The sequence below is a fragment of the Annulohypoxylon truncatum genome, assembly GCF_022578515.1.
Source record: "Annulohypoxylon truncatum strain CBS 140777 unplaced genomic scaffold F4807scaffold_9, whole genome shotgun sequence".
Taxonomy (NCBI): Eukaryota; Fungi; Ascomycota; class Sordariomycetes; order Xylariales; family Hypoxylaceae; genus Annulohypoxylon; species Annulohypoxylon truncatum.
In genome coordinates this window covers 279-23,584 of record NW_025953795.1, presented here as the reverse complement: position 1 = coordinate 23,584, position 23,306 = coordinate 279, and the positions used below count along the sequence as shown (strand labels likewise).

At 49.3% G+C, this 23,306-nt stretch overlaps 8 protein-coding genes across 8 annotated transcripts; 4 read left to right on the top strand and 4 right to left on the bottom strand.

The window, feature by feature from the left end:
- The first annotated feature begins 2,260 nt into the window (after window positions 1-2,260).
- Window positions 2,261-4,157, top strand: F4807DRAFT_389890 (S-adenosyl-L-methionine-dependent methyltransferase). The gene is made up of 6 exons (XM_047995889.1): window positions 2,261-2,682; window positions 2,737-3,021; window positions 3,071-3,121; window positions 3,177-3,487; window positions 3,548-3,745; window positions 3,805-4,157. Exons 1-6 carry the CDS (start codon window positions 2,443-2,445, stop codon window positions 3,965-3,967), a joined length of 1,248 nt encoding a protein of 415 aa, XP_047855985.1. The 5' UTR covers window positions 2,261-2,442; the 3' UTR covers window positions 3,968-4,157.
- A 1,597-nt stretch (window positions 4,158-5,754) lies between these two features.
- Window positions 5,755-8,079, top strand: F4807DRAFT_417726 (gamma-glutamyltranspeptidase). The gene is made up of 4 exons (XM_047997265.1): window positions 5,755-6,116; window positions 6,173-6,191; window positions 6,252-6,601; window positions 6,666-8,079. Exons 1-4 carry the CDS (start codon window positions 5,952-5,954, stop codon window positions 7,971-7,973), a joined length of 1,842 nt encoding a protein of 613 aa, XP_047855984.1. The 5' UTR covers window positions 5,755-5,951; the 3' UTR covers window positions 7,974-8,079.
- F4807DRAFT_417724 (glutaredoxin) lies at window positions 8,080-9,305 on the bottom strand. The gene is made up of 3 exons (XM_047997264.1): window positions 8,933-9,305; window positions 8,575-8,857; window positions 8,080-8,491 (listed from the first exon to the last, which is right to left on the bottom strand). The coding sequence occupies exons 1-3, from the start codon at window positions 8,957-8,959 to the stop codon at window positions 8,319-8,321; spliced, it is 483 nt and encodes a 160-aa protein (XP_047855983.1). The 5' UTR covers window positions 8,960-9,305; the 3' UTR covers window positions 8,080-8,318.
- A 761-nt stretch (window positions 9,306-10,066) lies between these two features.
- F4807DRAFT_417722 (MSF1-domain-containing protein) lies at window positions 10,067-11,774 on the top strand. Its single transcript, XM_047997263.1, has one exon. It carries the CDS (start codon window positions 10,573-10,575, stop codon window positions 11,332-11,334), a length of 762 nt encoding a protein of 253 aa, XP_047855982.1. The 5' UTR covers window positions 10,067-10,572; the 3' UTR covers window positions 11,335-11,774.
- Window positions 11,775-12,240: 466 nt separating this feature from the next.
- On the bottom strand, window positions 12,241-14,503 carry F4807DRAFT_389833 (alpha/beta-hydrolase). The gene is made up of 3 exons (XM_047995888.1): window positions 14,082-14,503; window positions 13,833-14,011; window positions 12,241-13,770 (listed from the first exon to the last, which is right to left on the bottom strand). Exons 1-3 carry the CDS (start codon window positions 14,272-14,274, stop codon window positions 12,328-12,330), a joined length of 1,815 nt encoding a protein of 604 aa, XP_047855981.1. The 5' UTR covers window positions 14,275-14,503; the 3' UTR covers window positions 12,241-12,327.
- A 1,435-nt stretch (window positions 14,504-15,938) lies between these two features.
- F4807DRAFT_450697 (release factor) lies at window positions 15,939-17,310 on the bottom strand (the record flags this gene model as incomplete). The annotated part of the gene is made up of 2 exons (XM_048000157.1): window positions 15,939-17,143; window positions 17,223-17,310. The coding sequence occupies 2 exons, from the start codon at window positions 17,308-17,310 to the stop codon at window positions 15,939-15,941; spliced, it is 1,293 nt and encodes a 430-aa protein (XP_047855980.1).
- Window positions 17,311-18,135: 825 nt separating this feature from the next.
- Window positions 18,136-19,057, top strand: F4807DRAFT_389778 (trimeric LpxA-like protein). Its single transcript, XM_047995887.1, has 3 exons — window positions 18,136-18,357; window positions 18,418-18,656; window positions 18,734-19,057. Exons 1-3 carry the CDS (start codon window positions 18,319-18,321, stop codon window positions 19,050-19,052), a joined length of 597 nt encoding a protein of 198 aa, XP_047855979.1. The 5' UTR covers window positions 18,136-18,318; the 3' UTR covers window positions 19,053-19,057.
- A 1,761-nt stretch (window positions 19,058-20,818) lies between these two features.
- F4807DRAFT_389751 (glycoside hydrolase family 10 protein) lies at window positions 20,819-22,556 on the bottom strand. The gene is made up of 3 exons (XM_047995886.1): window positions 21,676-22,556; window positions 21,170-21,616; window positions 20,819-21,120 (listed from the first exon to the last, which is right to left on the bottom strand). Exons 1-3 carry the CDS (start codon window positions 22,387-22,389, stop codon window positions 21,028-21,030), a joined length of 1,254 nt encoding a protein of 417 aa, XP_047855978.1. The 5' UTR covers window positions 22,390-22,556; the 3' UTR covers window positions 20,819-21,027.
- Between the last annotated feature and the right edge of the window lie 750 nt (window positions 22,557-23,306).

The window sequence follows — 23,306 nt, the reverse complement described above, 5'->3', positions numbered from 1 at the left end:
TTACAAAATCATAGATAGTACCTAGGTAGTTTTCCACTGTCGTGAGGCATTACACCTTATTGAATACAAAAGATATGATTACCTAGGTACACTACCACCTGATTCAAGATTACAGTCTTAGTTGCTTGAATTTATATCGTTCTTTTACGTGTTTTCTTAGTAAAAAAAGTCACTGATGTGGCAACTCCTGACCGCGACTCAATGTATAAGTTACATAATGAAAACGAAGCGATATCCATTAGTCAGACTGGCATAAGGTGCCACCTTTCTTCTAGTGCATAAGGTTTCATAGAATAAAACCAAGATAGCCCGTCAGTTAGTCATGATGGGACCTATTCACTATTCTCAATATTGGATGCTAACCATAATGGTCATAGTGCTGATCTAGTGGAGTCTAGGGGATGCAATCCGTACCTAAATATGTCCCAAAAGCACCTTGGCCATCCCAAGTCAGTAGAGTATCGTCATTTGAACTAGCGACAATCTAGATTCGGCGGAAAAAAGTTGCATCGATCCGACGTCTCTCTAACTCATAGGTAATCTAAAGGACATCATAGGAGTCCAACGAAGTTCGATACTTCTCCTAAGTGCTCCGTTAATAATGTAAATACCTAGGTAAGCCAATTCACAAACATCATTGTTCGAAGACAAAAGTACCGAGATGAGTTAATATTCCGTATAGACCGGGAAAACTTCATGGCTCATCTATCCACACTTACTTATCTAAGTAGATAAACTTATCAGAATCATAGTTTCTCAAACTTCACCTTTAGACCATTAGAAAATAGACCTAGTATTTCTTTACGTTTAATTTTATAAGATCGTAAGAAGTCCAACTAGTTAGGTACCTACCTATAATAGTGAAGATATCTTGGTCCCTTGAGAGATATTAATAATAATTACTACTTACTATGAGATGCTCTCCTATAATCTCATTCATCTAGTCAACAACGTCCCATAGCCGACTGAGCAGTACCGAGATAACTCACATACTTTTATTAATGTGCGCATCAAGTACTGGCGTAATGAAAGCATTTGCTCTTAGACTATATACTACCGTCTTAATTGCTAACCTTAGGTAACCAAACATGTAAGAAGCTCTTTGCTTAAAGGTAAAGTGTCATAACAGAATATCATATGACGATAACTATATCCATTCCATGTGTGAATTAATCTCATAACGAACCATACTTGCGCATATACCAAGTTTTAATAACTGGACCTCATCTTGAAGATTCTTAATTTCTTCTTTTCATGTAGAAGTTCATTCGGTAATCCTGCTATGGGCAAGCCATGCATATAATTAAGCACCCGGTGTTTCCTGAGAAGGGGAAGCCCTAGAATGAAGGAAACGTGACGTAAAGGTAATCAGGTTTGGTAGAGGTATGTAGTTAATTAAGGGTCAATTCAACTTTGGGGGCTCTTCCTTGACGTCAAGATAATATCTAAATGATGGGAAACCTCTACAATTCGCCCAGCTTTTGTCGGATTACAATTCCTAGATTACCCAATGTAAAGACCAGAATATTGTTAGGTTACAAGTTGCGACTGTCGGAGGTATATGTCGCCTCATGGCTACCTGCCATTGAATGGTACCGTTGCACGATATGCCTGGATCGTATATAGAGATATCCTCAATGGGTTGACAGGAATTTTTAAGGATTACATATGTGGTAGGTCTCGATAAGGTTGAATTACAAATCAAGAATACGACGTTATGTCGCAATTCTGTCTCACCGTGCGGATTATAGATATATCAACATATAGTTCTTGCTGCCCAGGTATCATACATATAACAAATCATATCCCTTCAAAAGAATTCTACTAGGGTAATACATACATAAGATATGTCATTTTATCAAAGCTTGGATCCTGGAGGAACTTCCCGCTTAAGCGAATGGAAGATCATGCCTACCTAGGGATGTACATGACATGTCTTGTGTCCTGCAAGGAGACGTGAAGATGCAACTTTAAATATGTACCTAGGTATGTCATCACCTACATCATCAATCAACACCAAACAATGGTCAGCCCTATATACAGGAATGAAGACGAAAGAATATCATATACTGTGACTTACTATCCTCTATCATGCAGATGTTACGATCGTTAGATTCAACTTATTCACACCACAAAAGCACCTACATGCAGCTAATACCTAATAGTAGTTTGTCCGAGTCCTGTGTCACAGGAGCCACGCGGACTAGCATGACCTACATATGTATGTATGTGACTCCTGCACCATGTACCCCGGTACCGCTTCCAAAGTAGATAGGTATACGTAGGTAGATGTTATATAAATGCAGAACAAAGGCCCTAAGTTCTTATCCCTCTATTTAATATCTGGCAACATCGAACTCATCTCACTTCTTCTGTATCTAACGAGAGTAGACAAGCAATTTGATACTGCTATTCATTTATTTTTTCCGAAGTAAATGAAAAATGGCGTCTCAAAGTAGGATCGTAGAGCTCTCCTCTATCATTGCTAAAGAGACGGCCAAGCTTGACAAATTCTTCACCGAGAATGGATTGCCTACACCCTCTCTCGAGGCCGATGCGCTCCGGTCTCTACCTATACCAGAGACTGCCAAAGATATTGAGGCGGCTCGAGAAGCTATTATGGTAGCCTGTTCTGAGCTGAAAGCACTGGTCACTGGTCCAAAAGCCTTGTTACGCGTTGATGTAAGCTATCCCTCTTCTTAAGGAAAAACAAGTTGTTTTAACAAATAATTATAGTGGACTGCATATACTAGTGTAAAGGCAATCATTCGCTTCGAGTTGGACAAGTCGTTTCCTGTGGGCGAGTCTACCACATTCGAAGCAATGTCAAAGTTTTCCGGTCTAAATGTGAACACCGTCCAGCGAGTTGTCAGACACGCTATCATCAACCACAATTTCTTCCAAGAGAAAACCCCTGGTGTGATAACCCACTCCGCGCTTACGGCCATTGTAGCCCAGGACGAGATGGCTCGAGCTGCCATCATTGTCGAGCTAGACGAATTCTGGCCTTCAGCACCTAAGGTAAGTCCACCAATGATCTAAGAGAAGAAATACTGACCTGCATACCTAGATGGCTGACGCGATGGAAAAATGGCCTAACTCTGAAGAGAACAATGAAACTGTAAGTTCTGCTTTTAGAGAGGAATCGTGGAAGAAGCACTAATGAAATACCTTAGGGGTTCACCCTCGCCAACAATACTGATAAAGGCATGTATGCTACGCTTGCCGAATACCCTGATCGTGCGGAAAATTTTGGGAGATATTTCTTCGCGGACAGAGACCCGCCTCATCTACTACCTGATAATTATCCCTGGAAGGGCAATGAGACAGTGGTAGATGTCGGGGGGTCGCACGGAAGTATGTCTATCAGTCTTGCGAAGAGATTCCCGAACATCAAGTGCGTTGTACAGGACCTGCCGGTCAACGTGAAGGAAGGGGCTGCTAGGCTACCTCCTGAACTCAAAGACAGAGTCACATTCATGCCACAGTAAGTCAACCGAACTACCAGCCTCAGCTAGAAATGTCATACTAATTTGGAGCTATTTAGCGACTTCTTCAATGAGCAGACAGTCGTTGGCGATGTGTACTACTTCCGTTGCATCTTCCATAACTGGGCCGACAAGTACTGCATCCAGATTCTGCGAAATCTCATACCGGTCCTTAGACCCGGCGCCAAGATCATCATACATGACCGTATAATGCCAGATCCAGCGACTGTATCGGTAGAAGATGCTCGACGAACAATGTAAGCCCTCCAGTCACTGACCTAAGCTATTACATCATCATAGAACTAATCGTTATAAGCAACATGGATATAGGAATGCTTCAGCTCCTGAATGCGAAGGAACGAGAATTCAAAGAGTGGCCTGAGTTACTTCAGCGGGCTGATCCTCGCTTCAAGTATCTGGGTGCTCATCGGCCTCCAGATGCTATGAGATGGATCATCGACGCAGAATGGCAAGGTTAAATAAAGATAGTCTTACCCATGATCTGGCGGACTATAAGGCTCTGGATGCACCTTACATATGGCATTTGCTTTAGTAGTCGTATTGAGCTACCGCGCTGGAGGCGCTGTTGAGTTCTATGCCAAGTAACAATTATATAAGATAACAGGATAGCAAAATATATGGTACACACTTGAAAACTGATCTAGCACCGTGAACTTAGGTACCTATTGTTTATCATTCTAATCTGCGACGGCCCAGGGTAAGGCTGGCAATGTTACTTGGTGGATGTACGCAGCGTAGGACGGCGAATGATGATATGAGAACTTTGACTATCCTGCCAAGTTATTTTTTACTTATGTAAGTTGCTATTGAATGCTGTCTTTTGATGTCGTACTGGTGCAATGGGATTGGATGTTTAAAACACGGCAGTGGAATATAGGTACCTGGATAGTTGTATTTAGCCTCTATGCTATCGGTGTTGTGAATAGGGGTAATTGATCTGCGAGATTAGCTGTATAGGTAGACAGACATAAAGACCAAAATATGCGAGAATGCGATCGTTTATATAGGTATGTTCATATATACCTAAAGCGGATATAGGAAACCCATACTATGCAGTACCACAATGCTCTGCAATATTTTCCATCTCCCAGCCATTTAAATCACCACGTGGCTTGTATCTGCGCACTGGACCTACAACCGGCTCATCATCGACGACGAAGTAGTCGGGGAGCCATGGCAATATATCCGACGCCACAGCAACTCCGACACACGGCTCACAAACGTGGACTCCACGGACTTCCGGTGTAATGCTGGCGGTCAGCCAGCAGAGACATACAGCGTGCGCGCCGGTGACTCACTTGGCTTTGACATAGATGAACACTTCGGGCACCTGGGCATCCAGCAAAGTGCTCGTTGACAACGGCGCCTACGAATGCAACTGGGGAAGTCCATGAAGATGATGGTAGTGGCGCAGAGGCGCTCGTGTGGGCGACGCACAGCATCCGAAGTTTCCGGTTCATGCTGCCGGCTGCGACGCCACCAGATGAGTACTTCCTGCGGGCTGAAGGGCTGGCGCTGCACGCGGCGCATAAATGGGCCCAGGCGCAGTTCCACGGGTCTTGCGCGCGGATCAGAGTCGCCTCTAGGGATAATATAAAGCCATGAAGTTGGGGGTAACTAGGCGATGAAGCGATAGGACCGCTGGTCCAGATCCCTGGCGTGTATGAGGGAGACGAAACTGGAGTGCTGATTCCGGTCTTTTGGTCCTACCTGGGGAATGATACTTCCCCGGGCCCGGCTCCTTGGCCGGAAGGTACGCTGCAGCAGCATGTTGCGGCGCAGCTTTGAAGTCCTAGGCGGGGTAGGGGATATAGGGGTAAATAATAAGGGGTAGGAAGAAGATACTGCACTGTGCGATGTTATGTAATCAAGAAGGATTAAGAGAAATTCCCCTCCTTCTAAACAGAACCTTCGCATTTTTTTAGAACCTACCTAGAATGTACAACCTCTTCTTTCTTTTTGAAGTACCTAGAAATAGAGCTCACTCATGTTTCTCACCCTTAAGATGGCGTCGAATTGAAACTATGAATAGGTATAAGTAACGTAACTTTCAATTGGCCATACTTTTTCTCCCGGATTAGGAAGTAGCCGAAGAGGTCGCAATCGGACGGCTCCGAAACTCGGGGCGCTGAGTGCGCTATAGTAGAGTTGGTCTATCAGTCTTTTACCAAGGATGGTTAGCTATTCGGGTGGAAGCGCAAGCGCAACAGATAGATATGATAGTTGAATCAATTGCGTTTCGACATCATCGTCGATTATTATTCACCCGAGGGGTAATTTTAGGAAAAAAGTATAACATCTTGTCTCAGTCTGACGGCATCGGTTTCATGATCGTTTGGTTGATACCCCGCGAATTGAACAGTATAAACACGACATTAAACACCAACTAACCGCCGTCCTCGAACGGGATTGTGGCTGTTCGCTCATCCTTGGGAATCCATCATGCCTCTCACAACGCCATCTGTGTTCCCTCCGGAATCCCATGTGTTTTCCAAATTTGCTAGTCGTCGAAGCGTAGTCCATAGTACCAAGGGTATCGTGTCATGTTCGCAACCGCTGGCGGCAAAATGCGGCATCGAGGTGCTGGAAGCGGGTGGCAACTGTGCTGTACGTGCTCATTTACATAACATGGCATCAGAATATCTACTCATGACTGTATCTAGGATGCGGCGGTAGCCGTCGGTACGTCTCACAAAATGACGCGATATAAAGTGAAATTTACTTGCTGATGAGGTCTTCTAGCGGCCGGCCTCAACATGACGGAGCCGTGTTCCACTGGCATAGGCGGCGACATGTTCTGCCTCTTCTACGACGCCAAGACGAAACAGGTCTCCGCTATGAATGGCTCGGGTCGCTCAGGGAACAAGTGCACCCTCGAGACCATCCGCAGCTCCTTAGGCCTTAAGGACGGCGAGTCTGGCAAGATTCCGTTGTCTAGCGTGCACGCCGTCTCTGTGCCGGGAGCGGCAGCCGGATGGGTTGACACGATCGAACGGTTCGGCAGCGGCAAGGTGACATTGCAGCAGGTCCTAGCACCGGCGATCGAGCTCGGCGAGAAGGGCTTCCCTGTCGCTGAAGGGGTCGCGTATTTCGTAAGCAGAAGCTCCCTTCCCCTTAGTTCGAAAATAAGCGTTATCCCTATTCTTACTCCGATAGTGGAACAAATCCGAACCGCAAATCAGGAGAGCCTCCCCCAACGGCAGCGAGATGCTCAAAAAGGACCCCAGCGCACAGGACGGGGCGCGCGCTCCTAAAGCGGGAGAAATCATGAAGAATCCCGCTCTGGCCCAGACCTTCCGGACCCTAGCCACGGAAGGCAAGAAAGGGTTCTACTCGGGGCGCATCGCGACCGAACTCGTCAAAGTCGTACAGGACCTCGGCGGCCACCTCGAGTTCGACGACCTAGCGCACCACATGGAAACGGGCAGCGAGCCCGTGTCCCCGATCTCGCTGAAGTTCCGGGGCCAGAACGTGCGCGACCTCCTCAAAGACAGCGTCCTGACCTCCTCCAACTCCGACTCCGGCAGCGACGCCCCGGACCTCGGCCTCGAGCTCTGGGAGCACCCGCCCAACGGGCAGGGGATCGTCGCGCTGATGGCGCTCGGCATAATCCAAGAGCTGGAGTCGCAAGGCAAGATCCCGACCTTCTCGGCCGCGGACTTCAACACGGCGCCGTACCTGCACGCCATCATCGAGGCCCTGCGCATCAGCTTCGCGGACGCGGCCTGGTTCGTCGCCGACCCGAACGTCTCCGACGTGCCCACGGACTCGCTACTCGCGCCACCGTACCTCGCCTCGCGCGCGGCGCTCTTCGACCCTACAAGGGCGTCCGACGTACTAACCCACGGGTCGCCAGCCCTGCAGAGCAGCGACACCGTGTACTTCGCCGCGTCCGACTCCTCGGGGAACGCGATCTCCTTCATCAACAGCAACTACGGCGGGTTCGGGACGTGCATCATCCCGCGCGGGTGCGGCTTCACGCTGCAGAACCGCGCGGCGAACTTCAGTCTGGAGAAGGGTCATCCGAACGTGCTGGCTCCCCGGAAAAGGCCGTACCACACCATCATCCCGGCCTTGGTCACGAACCTGCACGACGGCTCGCTGCACAGCGTGTACGGCGTCATGGGCGGCTTCATGCAGCCCCAGGGCCACGTGCAGGTGCTCCTCGGCCAGGTCGTCGGACGCCTGAGCCCGCAGCAGGCGCTCGACGCGCCGCGCGTGTGCATCGGCGCTGGCGGCGAGGGGAAGAGCGATCGCATGGTGTACGTGGAGGAGGGCATGTCGGCGGATACGGTGGACGGGTTGAAGAAGCTCGGGCACGAGGTCAAGGTCTTGACGGATATGGAGAGGGCGCAGTTCGGGCGCGGGCAGATCATTCGCTGGAGCGTGGATCCGGTTGAGGGTGTTGGGGTGTGGTCTGCTGGCAGCGATCCCAGGGGTGATGGGGCTGCGTATCCTCTGTGAGGCTTTGGTTGTGGCCTTGAGGTACGGGGTGCTTGGGCTAGAAATGGTAGATTAAATCATGAAGTAGGTACCTACGTAGTGAGAAATTTGAGATAAGTTTAGGGAGGTGCTATACTGTGTGGCCATATGCAGCGTCTTCTCACCACACCACATGTGTATGTTCCTTACGTCTCATGTATGACTTAGTCGTCCTCATTATATGCTGTCCTAATTCATTAGCTGACCCAGCTAAGTACTCGTCTCTAAAGTACATATGCATAATGCCTTGATATACGACCAGGTTGTACAAGTCACGCCTGGCTGTCCGATGCTCTATTTTTAATGTTGTTGCCTTTCTATATTCCTTCATTCCTTAGACTCAGATGTCCCTTCTATGGGAGCTAGGACACCCTTCTGCTCTAACATCTTAGCTAGAGAGCCGTCTTGGTGCATGGAAACGAGGATGTCGCATCCACCGACGAATTCCTTATCGATATAGAGTTGCGGGATCGTAGGCCAGTCGGAAAATTCCTTGATACCTATTCCCAACAATCGCCATGTTAGTTGTGGGTTTTCATTTTCCTTCTTCCCTTGCCTTAAGATATCAAACGGTAATCCATACCTGATCGGAGTTCTTGGTCTTCTAAGACATTAAAGGCGGCAAACTTGTTGGGGTCGACACCCTGCAAACCCAGTATTTGGATACTGGCGCGGGAGAAGCCGCATTGAGGGGTTTCGGGTGTCCCCTTCATAAACAACACCACCGGCGCGGATGCAACCGCCTTCTCGATCGCTTGTTTCGTGTGCTCAGATAGTAGCCGTTGTTGGAAAGATGTTAGAAACGGTGCAGGTCTGAGGTTGTATGTGGCCGGCCGGGCTAAGGGACGGGCGGCTTGTCGCAGCGTCTGGCATCGAAAGAGGCATTAGTCATAATGATTTCTTGCGATAGACGGTAGACGATAGACTCAAGAGGGGCATACCGCCGAGAATAATGGTCGCGAAAACATCTTGATGCGCTGTCCACAGTACTATGTGGTTTCGCTTTCACGATATCTTCAAACAGTTTATCGTTGGCGGTTGAAAAAGTTGAATTGATCGATTAACAATGTCTGGATGATGTAAACGGCTCGTTCCGGAACTAATGGGCCTTACAGGGGAGCTCGCGCCACAGTGGCAACTGACCAATCAACGCTTAATCGCATTCCATTACCAATAGAGTTGGTACTTTGTACATGTACAGTCTACCTACAATCTTGATCTTTCGCATTTCGTTCACGTGATAGGACCATAAAGTGGCATGAGATGAATGAACATTCGTTCCATACTAGTGAAACATTGAAGGTAGGACATGATAAGCTGTGATAGAATTGAGAAATACATATGTAGTAGTACTATGTTTCACACAGTTCTGAAGATCAAATGTTGTCGTATGAGGACGCGCAATTGCTTTCATATGAAGATTTGAATCCTCAATGTTTAGATTCAGATTGAAACTGCCTGTGTAGGACATGGTGCAGTTGCGACTAGATGAATTCAAGTGCTATAACGTTGTAACAAAGAATAGTAATAAAGCAGTAAACTTTAAGGCTAACTTACTTGACGATACACAGACATTGAACCAACGGCTCATGGTATGATTTTGTCATCATAGAGCCGGCATCAACGGTCTGAAAATAGCCACGTGCCTTATTGCTGACTCGAAGACGTCGCTGAGATCATTGGTCTTGTCCATTACAAATGGCTTACCGTGGAGGCAGAAATTTCTACAAGAGAACAAAAGAATACGAAATATGCATTGGACCCCATCTCTTTGTCAGGATCGTCATCGAGTTGTCAGAAGCGGTAGGCAGATGGAAGCTCAGTCTGGCAGTCTGGCTTAAGTCTACAGTAAGGCCTGGAGAATGCATATGAAGGTGTGTATATGCTGAATTTTGATTGGTCGATATGATGCTAGTTGGGCATTGCCACTTAAGGACTAAGCTTTCCCCGCATTCTGAAGAAGGTTCGACCAATCAAAAGCATGACCAAGCATTCGATCGGCGGGTCGGATCAATTTATTACAGATTAAAAATTGGCTTTGAGCGTCGGGGCTCGGACGGATTAGTTGGCGGTCGAATGTTCTGCGACGATTTATTCGCTCCAACAGGCCATGAACCAACCATCCACCACACAGAAAACACACATCATCGCATCACCTGGTATCATCTTCCGCCTCCCGCCCCTCCTCTCACCTTCCCCTTTTCTTTATTACATACATAGTTACGCCCGCTCAAACAATCTACGAATTGCTCATGAGTGTTTAAATATTAATTTGACTTGCCTCTATTGAAGGCCAATACCCATTTCAATCCAATTCAAAAAGAGGCACGAAGAGAAAGGAAGAAAATAGTGAAATTTTGTGTAAACGGTTTCGAGGCAAGAGCATCGAAGCCTCCACGAACCAGCCTCATGTCGATTTAAATACTCTGGATTCAGGGACGTCTACAATCGAAATCCGACGAAACCCTTCTGAGAGACTCGACTACGTACCGCTGCTACCGTACTTTTCTGGACCCCGCTTTCAAGTTGTCGATATTTAAATCTTGTACTTGAGGAAAGGCAAGAATTCGCCACTATCAAGATGGTCCTCACCCACACCACCAACCACACCTACTCCCACCCATTCCCGACCGTGACCCTCGCCTTCTTCCTAAGGTACTACTCGCCTCAGCTTAATCCTTTCTCGAGCCATGTGCTCTCCACCGACACTATCTCGTCGCACGTCGACCCCAAGACCGGTCGACTGCACACGACCCGTATTCATATGAAGAAGACTCGTCTGCCGTCGGCCGTGGTAAAGTTGTTGCCGAGCAGTGTCACCGGTGGAGGCGGTGATAAGTCAAGCTACGTCCTCGAGACTAGCGTCGTAGACATCAAGGAAGGCTGGATGAAGACCGAGAGCAAGAACCTAAACTACACGGGAGTGCTGAGTGTAGTCGAGCAGCAACATTACTCCACCACTCCCCCTGATCAGGCTATGTCGGCAGTATCTCACTCGGCTCCCCGACCGTTGACCCCCAACACCTTCGTTACGACGACCTTTTCCTACCGATCTACTCTAGGTGGCGGTAAGAGACACGAGAGGACGGCGGACGAATCTGTCGATGATGGCGAGGAACATGGTCCGCGGCGATTCGGCGAGTGGATCTCTGGCTGGGGTGCCGAGCGGATCCGGCGCAGTATTGAGTCCATCGCATCTAACAAGACTGACGACCAAATGATCAAGTCTCGCGACGGCATGAAAATTGTCCTCGAACGACTGCGAAACAACGGCGTCCTCTCCGTGTTGCGAGAGCTTAGGGAACTCAAGCGAAGGGAAGGAAAGGGCCTCCTGGAGCCATGATCGTCCGGCCTCGAGCAACACTATCACTGTCACGAAAAAACCTGTATATCCATATCCGGTATTTGAAAATTAGCAAGGCGTTGGGGATTAAGTTAGGAGGAAGCAAAAACGGGAGGGGAGGACTCTCGAATTTATCATGACGAATGTAACTTGGGTTGATACCATAGCGAAGGGAGAAAAGGGGGGATGAGAATGAGCGGTAGGCTGGATTGACGAGTCGGGCGATGCCCTATGACAACCCTCTGATACGACTTAGTTGGGTAGGACATGGTGTAGTTCGCTTTTCTACTCCCCTCATGTATCAATTCAGTATGATTATTCAAACAATTCATGATTTCCGAAGGTGGCTCGTGTGTTTTGACAAGTTGTAAATTTACCAGCGTACCAGGCACCTACGTAGTCACCGGTGCATTGGCCAACCTGACAAAGCTGCAAAGGCCTTATAGGTATTCTTAAATGTCTGCCTTCCAGCAACTAGCAATGGCGCACTAAGAGAGGCTGTCTAGATTCCCTTCCCGAGGCGAAGAATTGGCTCATTGAGCTAGTCCGCCGGAATAATTGGTTGGTGCTCTGCAGCGAGGCATATCTTACCCTACGCCCATCTTTTTGTCACTCACGCAGGTTCAATTCACTTGCAACCCTCTGTTTTATTTTAACTCATTTTTTATTTATAACATCCATACTGTTTATTATAGACGTTTAACACATTTATATATCTATATATTAATGGAATCTTGTCATCGACCAGACATCCCGATTTCATCGTACGTGCGTAGTAGTACTCCGCAGTTACCCCCCTACCTCACATCCAGACAGTAGACTTAGTACCTGGGTAGTTTTACCAACAGTCACCATCAACAGAATTCAAAAGACATTCATAGGATTCATTCATTAGTTTCATTTCATTACTACCTCAAGGGCTCAATTATGTAACTACTAGGATTCTTTCCTAAGTAGCTGCTATGTATGTACCTAGCTGCCAGGAGGCTACACCTAATAACCCATAGCAACCGCGCCCGCCGCCGCCGCCGCGCTACCAGCGCCCCTGATGCGTAGCTTCGCACTCGCGCTCTTCTTGCCAGCGTCGCTTCCCTCCTTGGCGGCACTCGCCTTACCCCCGCCGGAAGCGGAAGTCGCGGGTCCCGTGCCGTTGCCGAGCGCGCTGGCGGGGGGCTGCGGGTAATTCGGCTCGGTGGTGAAAGGCTGCAGACTACTCAGGCTATCGACGCGGCCAAGCAAGAACTCGAGCTGGCGGAAGGCGGCGCTGGGCGCGTACTGCGGGATCATGTGGCCCGAGAGGTCGACGGACACGTACGTGAGGCCGCGCTCGGTGTGCGCGGTGCCGAGCACGCCGGCGCCGGCGATCGAGCTGAGCGCGAGCTCGTCCGTCGACGACTCGATCTCGTCCGCCGTGCTGAGGGTGTGGTAGGGCACGAAGAAGGGCTCGGTCGGCGCCGACTGGAAACCCAGCTGCCCGCCCCACGTCGTGTTCTGGATCGTCAGGAGCGTGCCGTTGGGCAGCAGGATCATGTCCAGCGAGCCGTGGCCGATGATCACGTTCTGCGTCGCGTCGATGACGTGCGGGAGCACGACCCACGACGACGGGTCGGACGAGTCGCCGCCTACGAAGACGTTGTGCGAGGCGCACGCTTCCCAGTTCGTGTTCACGTCGGCGTGGATCGCGTTCTTCACATCCGTGCGGTTGAAGTAGATCGTGCCTCCTACGGGGAGGTAGTCGATGGAGCCGGGGAAGCCGAGGACGTCCCAGAGCAGCGGGCAGGTCGTGGCGACTTGGTAGATGTCGAAGCACGGGTTTATGCTCATCGCCTCGTCGAACACGGCGCCCCATAGGTTCTGGCACTCATCGCTGACGCTGGCCGAGTAGTTGGGCGGTTGGGGGCCCGAAGGGGGGTAGACGAGGTACTTGTCGTTGTAATCGGCAAAGCCGCATGAGTCGTGGAGACCGTGGATGTACGCGCTGAACGAGTCGTTGAACGGCATCAAGTCATGGTGATAATCAACGAAAGGCACGGTGGTAGTCGAGTCCTGGACCGTGCCGTCGCCGAGAACAGGATCGTAGATCATCATACCATTTACATCGTAGTAGGTGGTATCATTCTTGTCCAGCATGGCCGACGCGATGTACGGGCAGTATGCTCCGGCGTACGACTCGCCCGCAATATAGACTTTGTACCCTTGCAGGGAGAACAAGTCCATGAAGTTCTTCCAGAATCCGAGGAACTGAGCGGCTACATCCTCTTCGCTGGTTGCCGTAACCTTGCCACGCGAAAATCCGGTGCCAATCGGCTGCTCAACCCAAACAACGTTCGTAAGGCGGTTCCAGGACCAAGGGTTAGGCACAGGCTTGAGAGTGCCGTATTGCCAGATAAACGGACCGTTTTCCTGGATCAGACCCTCGAAAGAGGAGCAGCCGGGCTATTTCAAGACTTGGTTAGAATCGAGTAAATACAATAATTAGGAATATAAGTGCTACTTACGCCGCCGTTCAGCCATAGGAGAATCTCCTTCTCCGTAGAGTTGGCTGCGGAAGTCGGGAAGAACCAAAAGAAAAGCTCATTCGTGTCATCGGGGTTGTCAGTAATCGGCAGATAGCCCGAGTAGGACTCGCCAACGTCGAAGTCGACGTCAGGAATGCCCGTGCCGTTGACAGCATACTCTGTTGACGCGATGATATCACAGGTTAGCTATGCATTATTTAGTGGATAGTGAGTAGGAGGGGTTCTTACTGGTCGTGTTAGCATTGGCGAACTTGGGGGCTGGGACTTGACGGGAATTTAGGAAGTGCTCAAGGGCACGTTCACGATCAGCAAGTGTAGACTTTGGTTTTGGGTCTCTCTTGCCAACGTGCTGAAGGCTCCGTCTGGCGTCCGCGACAGCGGCAACGGACAAAAGTCCGGCAACAAGCTTGGACCAATGCATGCTGTGTCGTGGTCGTGAACAAAAGAAACTGAATTGTGAAAATCCAATTGAATGAGAAAGCTTTGTCCAAATCCAAATTCACACTTGCCCAGACTCTGGCCAAGGTGGTAGCTGCAGGTTGTCAGGGTGCAGTGGAGAGGAGGGAAGGTTGGCGATGGAGGAGGAACCAAAATAAAAGAAATACAGGAATCTTTAACAGCATTGACGGTGGATCATGATCAACACCCACGCGGCTGCTAGGCAACATCAACAACTGAGCTCTGCCGGGGTTATCAGACCGCGTCAAATGGTGACTCGTTCTACTGCATAGTACCTACATTAATCCCGTCTGCCACATCCATGGCCATGACTATTTTGCCATTGCTCGCAGTTGCAACTTACCAGGATAGGTAGCTGGTCTAAATAGCCCTGTCGTCCACCCAGCTGCCACCCCATGTCCCATCGGATACCACCTGGTGATGACGAGAACGTACCGAGTAGCCGTGCGGCGTGACACATGGGAAAAAGTGACTACCTACTTCGTAGACAGACATGAACAATCGAAGAATGGAAATAAGAGGAAAATGAACTGTGCCTGGCTGTGCCGCTCAAGTGCCCGTCGATCCGAACCGGGTAGCGAAGATCTTCAAGGCCTTATCCATCTGCGTCATTCGCCTGTTCGTATCGTTGGTATGGCAACATATGGCATGCTGTACAAAAACCCCAAGGATTTTCTACAATGAATTGTACCTCCTTCGAGGTACGCATGAATCAATGTCTTAGACCCATCAGCCGTACCTAGTAGAAAATAAGGCGTAATTTGATCTACAACTTCTCCAATCCTACCCTATTTCGTTCCCCGAGCAGAATACCCACTCTCATTCATCGTCAGCGGTGACTTATCTGCGGGGAATTAGACGAATGAGACGAGCGGCAGAATCCGATTGAGCAATGCGGCTTTTTGCCTGTTTAGGAAGCTCATCAGGTACCGTTAGCGAAATTCTACGATAAGCATTTTAGCAATGTCCTTTCTATAGCGGAATTTGGGGACTGATATCACAGGGGTCCGAACACGAGCTTCTACAACCATTCTAGCGGTTACTCGTAGCGGAGGGTCTGGTCGATTTGGGATGATGTCGTCTTTATAAAAGCCTTTCTAGGCACCGAGCTGGATTCGAGAACAATTTTCTAGCCAGGGGTATCTCGGGAAGCATTAGAGCAGAAACCAATACGAGGTTGATCTGTGTGGTGTCAGTAAGTCATGTAGATCGATCCTCACTATCCGTCTATTGCGTCGATGGCTCTGATGACGTCGTAGTCGGAAGGTGACGGCTTAGACCGGCTTTTAATTGACGAACGGAAGAGCCGACGGATCCGGAGTGAAGCCCGGCCGAATCGTTGTAGCCGGTCCTACCCATAAGTTACAAGTTTCATGTGATAATAGATCAGTCCAGGGCTGAAATAAAACTCTGAGTATCTCTTATTCTATCGTCGTTTTCAGTGAGAAGAGGGTTCGCTCGATGAAACCATGCTCTTGATGAAATATGGGCTTCTTGGGATAGCTTCAGATTTCGTAGTATGTTCTGAGAATAGTTAGTTTACCAAGATTCTCATATGCTTTATATATGAACATGAGGTAAGCATGTATGAGAGGAAGGATAATCGATGGAATGAGATTATGGTGTTTATTTCTTCGATTTCTTCCCTGGAGGTGCCGCAGCCGCTTCTTCCTCGGCAATAAGAGCTGCAATATCTCTCGCAACGAGCCATTCCTTCGTGCTATCCATGAGCTTATCCAGCAACTCTCCGCCTTCTAATACGTCCCGTAGGTTATGAACATCCAGTCCGCCCCTGTGATCTGTGCACCGGTCCTGGGCGTAGGCATACGTCCGGATCTTGCCGGTGCGTGAGATCTTATCTTGGCTTAACACGCTATTCCTCAACGCCGCCGCTTGTTCCTCCCGTTCTTCCCTTCTACGCTGACCGATGCGCGATCGCAAAAGCAACCATGCGTCGTGGCGATTTCGATGCTGTGATCGCGAATCTTGCATCGACACCGTGATACCCGTCGGCTCATGCGTCAGCCGGATCGCGCTCTCCGTCTTGTTGACGTGCTGGCCGCCGGCGCCGCTAGCCCGCATCTTCTCTTCCCTGACGTCCTTCGGATCCACGTAGAATATACTATTCGGGTCTTTCAAACTCATTTCGTTCGGCATGGCGGACTCATCGTCGGAGAACAGAGGGAGCACCCACACAGCTACGGCACTTGTATGCGTACGCCCCATCGCTTCGGTGCACGGCACGCGTTGGACTCTGTGCATGCCCGCTTCTCCTCGGAACAAGTCATACGCGCCGGGGTCTAGGATCTGTAGGACTGCTTCTTGCAACGGGGATTCGCTTATGCCTAGCATGGTAGACTCGGCGCCGTCGACCACCTCACGCTTCAACACGTTGGCGCGTATGCCCTTTCGTATACAGTACATCTTGTACATACGAAGTATGGTGTCGGCGAAATAGCGGCCCTCCATTCCGCCTGGGCCCGGTCGTATCTCGAGCAAGCAGGGCATATCTGCAAAGGGGTCGCGCGGGGTAAGCGAGGCCGACAGAGCAGTGGCCAAGGTGCCTATGTTGGCATTGGTGGTCGATAACTCGTCCTTGGCTAGTTGGCGTAACTCGGCATCTTGCGATTCCAGCAGAGCATTAAGCTCCAGTATCGAGGATTGGGCGGCGTCCCATTTCTTCAGGGCGGCTGCGACGCGCGATAATTCACCCACGCGCTTGGCGATCTTGGAGTCGTACTCCTTCAGGAGGGCGCTTGCGAGTTTGTCATGTTCGGCGCAGAGGTTTCGTGCACGTTGGAGGAGGATAGGCGGTAGGTTTGTTTGCGCATCTTGTGAAGTGTTAGTTGGTACGACCTCGTTCGTAGACATGCATAATGTATATGAATATCGTAGATAGTGGATGTGTACCCGTGCTAGCTAATCGCAAGAATGGGCGATTTCGAGGTTGTGCCAGAGCTTTTATACAACGACGGCACACCCATTGTGATGTCAACATACTTGTCCCATTAAAAGAGCGGAAGATTTCTCGTCTAAACGGCGTCAAGACTAGAAAAGGTAAAATCGTAAAGTTACAAAGTTGCACAATTCATTAGAAAAATGCGAACTTGGTAATTGGATACAATAGCTATCGATAAGCCCCTCTAGGCTCCAATCGGAGCGAACTAACCCAATCAACCCCGTTCCTGGCCGTTTTCCCGGGCCCGGAATCCATTTTCTCCCGAAAACTACTCCGAGACTTCCATCTGTACTCCCTAACTCGGTGTAAAGTGACCTTACTTAGCCAAGGCGGCGTATGAAGTACTAGTCTATAGCAACTATGAATCCTTCAGGCTTTAGCGGGACACTACGACTTTCCAACGTTACGTATCGAGTAGACTTCGATTTCTACTGCAGACCAACTGCAGTTCAATATCAGTTCGATAAACTACAGCTTCGGGTCAATTGGACTGTAAGTTCATTTGCATTACCGTTATCGAATTTCCAAACTCTTCCGGAGCCTGTTTCCACTGGAACTGCTTGATTTATCTATGATTATTGTTCCAGAGCTTGATGTCTTGAATAAACCTGCTTGAACGCATATTCAATAGTTACATATAGAACTAAGCGTTCAAAGGTACTCGGTATTTACATATACTAACATTTTGTGTTTCGAACAAAGCTTTCGGCTTTGCTGCCCCTTTGCAGACTGATTGTTTCTCGAACAACTTCACGGCCAAAGGGCATATGACAATGGGACCTGGACCTGGAAGTGTATTATAAAAAAGCGCATCGATGTATTTAAGCGTTGGGTTCTATGTACATTAGAACTATCGTTGAATTGTCATTCGTATTTTCGCTTCTTAACGTGGGTCATTTGTGATAAACTGATTAGGACCCGGATAGTGGGGTGAGATACTCGAGAAGCTGTGCTGTCGCGTCGCGTTTCCCGGTAGCCTCTGAACCTCGACCTCGAAGCATTATCTGCGAGATCAACCACTTTATTCCCCGCTCGCAACCTTTCAAAATGTCGAAGAAGCAAGTAAAGGGCGAGTACATTGAAACCGTAAGCTGCTCCATTCACAAACAACTATCGTCTTTATCTTACTAACATGCGCCTTCACAGGACACCGGAAATAAAGTGTCGCGAAAGGCCGTTTTGATTGGAACACAACACATCATGCTAGGCGGCAAGACGGTCATCCAAGCCGAAGCCACGATACGAGGCGACTTGGCTAGAACCGCCCAACCAACTTCGAGCTCGGGCGCTGCCGCTCCGGGTAGCAACACCGCCGTAGCTATCGGTCGATACTGTTATCTGAGCAAAGGATGTTGTCTACGTCCGCCAGGTCGTATATACAAAGGGTGAGTTACTCGTGTGCGCGCCGTGAGGCTAGTCAAGCTTCGTAATTCTTTGCTAACGCCGTATCGTTTTTTTCTAGGTCCTTCACCTTCCTCCCTCTCCGACTTGGCGATCATGTTTTCATCGGCGATAGCACCGTAGTCCAAGCGGCCACCGTCGGAAGCCACGTATATATTGGCCAGAACGTCGTCGTCGGAGAGTTCGCCATCATCAAAGACTATGTTCGCATCCTGGACGGCACTGTCATACCTCCCAACATGGTCATACCGAGCTTCAGCGTCGTTGCTGGTCAGCCCGCTCGAGTGGTCGGTGAGGTGCCCGAAGGCGGCCACGAGGCGTTCGAGCTCAGAGACTTGTACAAGACGGTGGGAAATAACCCGCAACCGATGGCTGTGTAATATTTTCCAGCTACCGCGAAACATACGAAGTGGCGAATATGTCGACGAAATCAATGTCCCCGCAGCCAAACGTCGCACCTTTATGACCCGATCTTGATCTCGATTGCGCATCATGATGTCTTGGGAAACATGCCCCCTCCTCCCACGGAATTCGGCCGTAGATCGACCGGGTGGATGGTTTCCTGAATAACAAGCCATCTTGGTTGATACCACTACTCCGAGATGCGCCAAGAGTCGATGGGACAGCCATTTAGAGTAAGAGAAGGGTGAATATCCGTCAGAGCCAACACCCAATTAACATGAATAGCAGATATAGCTAATTGAAGGCACGTCGGGGAGTAGGCCTTTTTTACGAGGACGTATACTTCCCTGTTTATTGAGGGACTAATGGAATTAGGTTAGCGCTTAGGCGGTTCATGTTGGCTGTATGAAGGGATTGTCATGACGGGATGGTTCTAGAGTTCATTGAGCAATAAAAGGCTCAACCCATGTACTCTGAAGGAATGTTCTTCTATTATCAATGGAAGCCGAGACTGGGGATGACGCTTAGGACGGCTACTCTGATTGACCGTGATACCCAGAAACCTAACCTAAATAGTTGAATAACCATGAAATGCAGACTCAGATATTCTTCTTCCCCGAGCATATTCTAGAGTTAGTATGACACAGCGTGATATAACACCTATATTGAGTACAGCGCTAAGCATGAATTTCAGCCCCTATTCAAATACTTCAGATAGCCCACATGTTATCGCCCTTGTGCTGCTGATGACTAAGGTACCTAAGGCTCCAGACACTGCCATCGGTATTCGGCCGGCGTAGAACAAAAGCTACACGTTCCTGTACAATCTGACTGTTGAACGCATGGTTGACCGCAAGTTGCGTTGGAGAGTATCGAGTTTGGTAGAAGAGATGACTGATTAGATGTGATGCGTATGAGCTTGGTTTTCGAGACATCAGACCGTCGCGACTTACTGCTAATACAACATAGAGAGCCGCGAGAACCAAACTAGCGAAGATCTAAAAGTGAACCGCATTCTTCAGATCTAAAGACGAGGCTGCTCAAGTCGATGGAAGGCTCAACAACTCTTTGCTTGTGGTCATTCAATCTCGGTGGTGGCATTTATATAACTTTGCTCCAGCGTCCGCCTCGTGTCAACTACGTTGCAATCCATATTATCATTACCTACCTAACATTCCCATATGCATTACGCCAGCTTTGTCTGGATTCGATCTTTAGCGATTGGTCCGAGATTCCCGATGAAAAGCTGCAATCAGACTAATGCAGCCTATCCTCGCTTTGATATAGATGCGCTGAATGAGTCGATTCCTTGAAAGGGGGTTATCTTGCGAAAACTCGTACCTGTTGGAACGCCCCAGTTCGAAGTCAGGCAGTATACTGGATAGTACGTTGCAACCCCATAGGCAACAATGTTAAAAAATAAATATAAATAAATATTAGGTACCTAGGCACGCAATATACAATGCGGAACTTTTTATATCGTCTCCTGAGATGGGTGGCGTAGACTCGCGATTCGTTCTCGACAATGATATCTAAACCGCAACTTAGTACCCCAGGAGGAGAGCGGGAAAGAAAGGTCCCGCGCAATCCGTACCTATTAAGGGTGAGAATATGGGTCTCATAGGTCTAGGTATCACCTCAGATATTAACACTTAATAGGTGGATATTGTTGAAATTCGGCTCTAGCATGAACTTAGGAATTCATTAAACCACTCGCGAGCTTCTTTCTAGCCGTAGTATCAAAGAGGAGAGACTCCATCGGTATAAACCTGTCTACCTACGTAATAAATGGGTATTTCCTGGCTCTATAAGAACTCCTATCATGAACACGGCTAAGCCAAAGCGGATGATGGTTTATATTATTATGATTATGGGCATCTATGCTCTCTAGATGTTTGCCTCTATTCTGAGGGAAGGTTGATAGGTACAAGTTGTTAGGTGTTCGGTAATAGCTTACGAAAGATCTTGAACGATGGCTGTATAAGCTGCTTTAAGTTGATAGCTGGTGTCAAAGAGGAGGGGCGTGCTCTGCGATTGCCAGGAGTCCTGCGGAATGTTAGCATATATACCTGGAATCCACAACAAAGATACTTACGGCGTCGCTCACGCCCCACACGGTAATTCCGACGCACTTCTCGACAGCGAGGCAGGCGTTGGTAACCGTTACGTACTGGTCGGCTGGCGCGCCGACGATGTCCAGCTCGGTGATAGCTAGTTCGGATACGCCGGTCGTAGCAAGCTTCTCTAGGCCGGCCTGCTCGCCGCTGGCGTCGGGGTTGCCGCCGCCGAGGTGACCTTGAAGGCCGATACCGTCGATTGGGATGCCGGCGGCGAGCCACTTCTGCACGTGGTCGAACATGCCGACAGTCGTTTTAGCCGAAGTGCCGCTCTCGAGATGGTAGTCGTTGATGTAAAGTTTGGCGTCCGGGTCCGCCTTACGCGCTGCCTCGAATGCGATACGGACGAAGTCCTCGCCGAGCACCTGAGTGAAGACGCAGTCGCGGAGAGTTCCGTCCTCGTTGAAGATTTCGTTGACGACGTCCTAAATAGGCTCGATTAGCATCTTACTCCCGCTATCCCTCAAAGTCAGTTAGTACGTACCCAAGCGCGAACCTTGCCCTTGTACCTTCCAACGATAGTGCTGATGTGGTTCTCCAGGACACTCGTGAGTTCCGTGGCATCCGTGATGGCGCTGACGTAGTCAGGTAGCTGCTGGTACCAGAGCAAGGTGTGACCGCGCACGCTCTGACCGTTCTGGACCGCAAAATCGACGAGCGCGTCGGCGCCATCGAAGGTGAAGCCTCCGCGGGTCGGTTCGATGGCGTCCCACTTCATGCTATTCTCCGGCGTCAACTGGCCAAAATCCTTCTTGATGATGGCAGCGTTTTGCGACTTAGACAAGGTTCCAGAGTCAGCCGCCGTGCCAAAATACAGCTTGCCCTTCGCCTTGAAGAGCTGGTCAATGCTGTCAGAAGGGGTACTGCTGCCCGAGGTGGAAGATGGCGCGGCAGAAGAGCTAGTAGAGTGACTAGTCAGTTGGCTAGTTGAGGTTGCGACAGAGGAGGCGGCTGGCGGAGCCGAAGTCGAAGTGAATGAAGCGGTAGCTGATGTAACAGCAGACTGACTAGCAGACGTAGCACTAGCAGACGGAGTAATAGCAGGCGTGGTGGTAGAGTTGGTGACGATAGCAGATGTAATAACGGGATATGCTGATGAAGAAATTGTAGACGATGTCGGCGGAGGGCGATGACCGCCACAAGGCCGGGCTACGATGCCCACAGGGCCTAGAAGGAAAGCGAGAGTTGCTGGCCTCATTTTAACGACAGTAGGTTAAGAAAGAAAGAAACAACGGAGCCAGTCGAGCAGGTAAGAATGAAAAAGCGAGTGAATTGGTCGGGCAGAAGGACGGTTAACGAAAGTGAGCGGCCAGGCCTGAAGTAAGGTCTTTTCGCCGGGAAGCTGTGTTTCTTCTACAATGGAAGAAGAGAAACAACATAGCGACTAGATATCGTGAATATATCTCATAGTTATCAAGGACTCGGAGTATATAGGCCAAATAGCCCCCACCCAAAATCTCCTTGGGGACTTAACTACGCAAATCCGGGAGATGTTACCGATGACCCCTGAGATTGATCTAGCTCGCATACAGCTAATCAGCGCTTGTGACTTTCCCGAAGAGGATGTTTGGTTTGATGATGTCCCCATTTGGTGTTGGCTTCGCCTCAACTAACCGAAGGGACGGGCCTACCACCCTGCTTGCTAGGGATGGATCCATGTCGAGAGCTACCCGAGGCGATCTAAGAACGATAGTGAGATCTTTGGTGCACATGCATATCTAGGGAGCTAGTGGGAGTATCGACAAGACGGAAAGGGTCCCATGCGGCCGGTGAGAAAGTGAGAGATTGAATTATGGTTGTCTAGCAAACATCAACGAGCATTGAGCCAAATACTGCTCTCATGAAATTAACTTTTTCTTACATTATAACTTTTGGGGCTCTTCTTCTACTACATATTGCAGCCCCTATTCTATAGCTCTGCATGTTCGTGGTGTTGAATATGATAGTCCGAGTCTAGGCGTTTCAGGGAAGCGCGGCTGGATGAGAATGTAACCCATAATCCAGATATATCGAGCTCTCAGGAGGATCGCGTTACCGATCGCGTTACCAAGAAATAGTGTTTTACTAGCGTTAGCAAATACGAGATGGCGCGCGATTATACCTACAGGTTTCCAA

Coding starts and splice junctions, on each gene's coding strand:
- F4807DRAFT_389890 (XM_047995889.1), top strand. CDS start 2,443: ATGGCGTCTCAAAGTAGGATCGTAGAGCTCTCCTCTATCATTGCTAAA. Junction 3,122..3,176: donor CTGAAGAGAACAATGAAACT/GTAAGTTCTGCT, acceptor GAAATACCTTAG/GGGTTCACCCTCGCCAACAA. Junction 3,488..3,547: donor AGAGTCACATTCATGCCACA/GTAAGTCAACCG, acceptor GGAGCTATTTAG/CGACTTCTTCAATGAGCAGA.
- F4807DRAFT_417726 (XM_047997265.1), top strand. CDS start 5,952: ATGCCTCTCACAACGCCATCTGTGTTCCCTCCGGAATCCCATGTGTTT. Junction 6,602..6,665: donor CTGAAGGGGTCGCGTATTTC/GTAAGCAGAAGC, acceptor TTACTCCGATAG/TGGAACAAATCCGAACCGCA.
- F4807DRAFT_417724 (XM_047997264.1), bottom strand. CDS start 8,959: ATGTTTTCGCGACCATTATTCTCGGCG. Junction 8,858..8,932: donor CGCGACCATTATTCTCGGCG/GTATGCCCCTCT, acceptor TTTCGATGCCAG/ACGCTGCGACAAGCCGCCCG. Junction 8,492..8,574: donor AGACCAAGAACTCCGATCAG/GTATGGATTACC, acceptor TGTTGGGAATAG/GTATCAAGGAATTTTCCGAC.
- F4807DRAFT_417722 (XM_047997263.1), top strand. CDS start 10,573: ATGGTCCTCACCCACACCACCAACCACACCTACTCCCACCCATTCCCG.
- F4807DRAFT_389833 (XM_047995888.1), bottom strand. CDS start 14,274: ATGCATTGGTCCAAGCTTGTTGCCGGACTTTTGTCCGTTGCCGCTGTC. Junction 14,012..14,081: donor CGCCAATGCTAACACGACCA/GTAAGAACCCCT, acceptor TCGCGTCAACAG/AGTATGCTGTCAACGGCACG. Junction 13,771..13,832: donor TCCTATGGCTGAACGGCGGC/GTAAGTAGCACT, acceptor GTCTTGAAATAG/CCCGGCTGCTCCTCTTTCGA.
- F4807DRAFT_389778 (XM_047995887.1), top strand. CDS start 18,319: ATGTCGAAGAAGCAAGTAAAGGGCGAGTACATTGAAACC. Junction 18,358..18,417: donor AGGGCGAGTACATTGAAACC/GTAAGCTGCTCC, acceptor GCGCCTTCACAG/GACACCGGAAATAAAGTGTC. Junction 18,657..18,733: donor CCAGGTCGTATATACAAAGG/GTGAGTTACTCG, acceptor GTTTTTTTCTAG/GTCCTTCACCTTCCTCCCTC.
- F4807DRAFT_389751 (XM_047995886.1), bottom strand. CDS start 22,389: ATGAGGCCAGCAACTCTCGCTTTCCTTCTAGGCCCTGTGGGCATCGTA. Junction 21,617..21,675: donor AGGGCAAGGTTCGCGCTTGG/GTACGTACTAAC, acceptor GAGCCTATTTAG/GACGTCGTCAACGAAATCTT. Junction 21,121..21,169: donor TGTGGGGCGTGAGCGACGCC/GTAAGTATCTTT, acceptor AACATTCCGCAG/GACTCCTGGCAATCGCAGAG.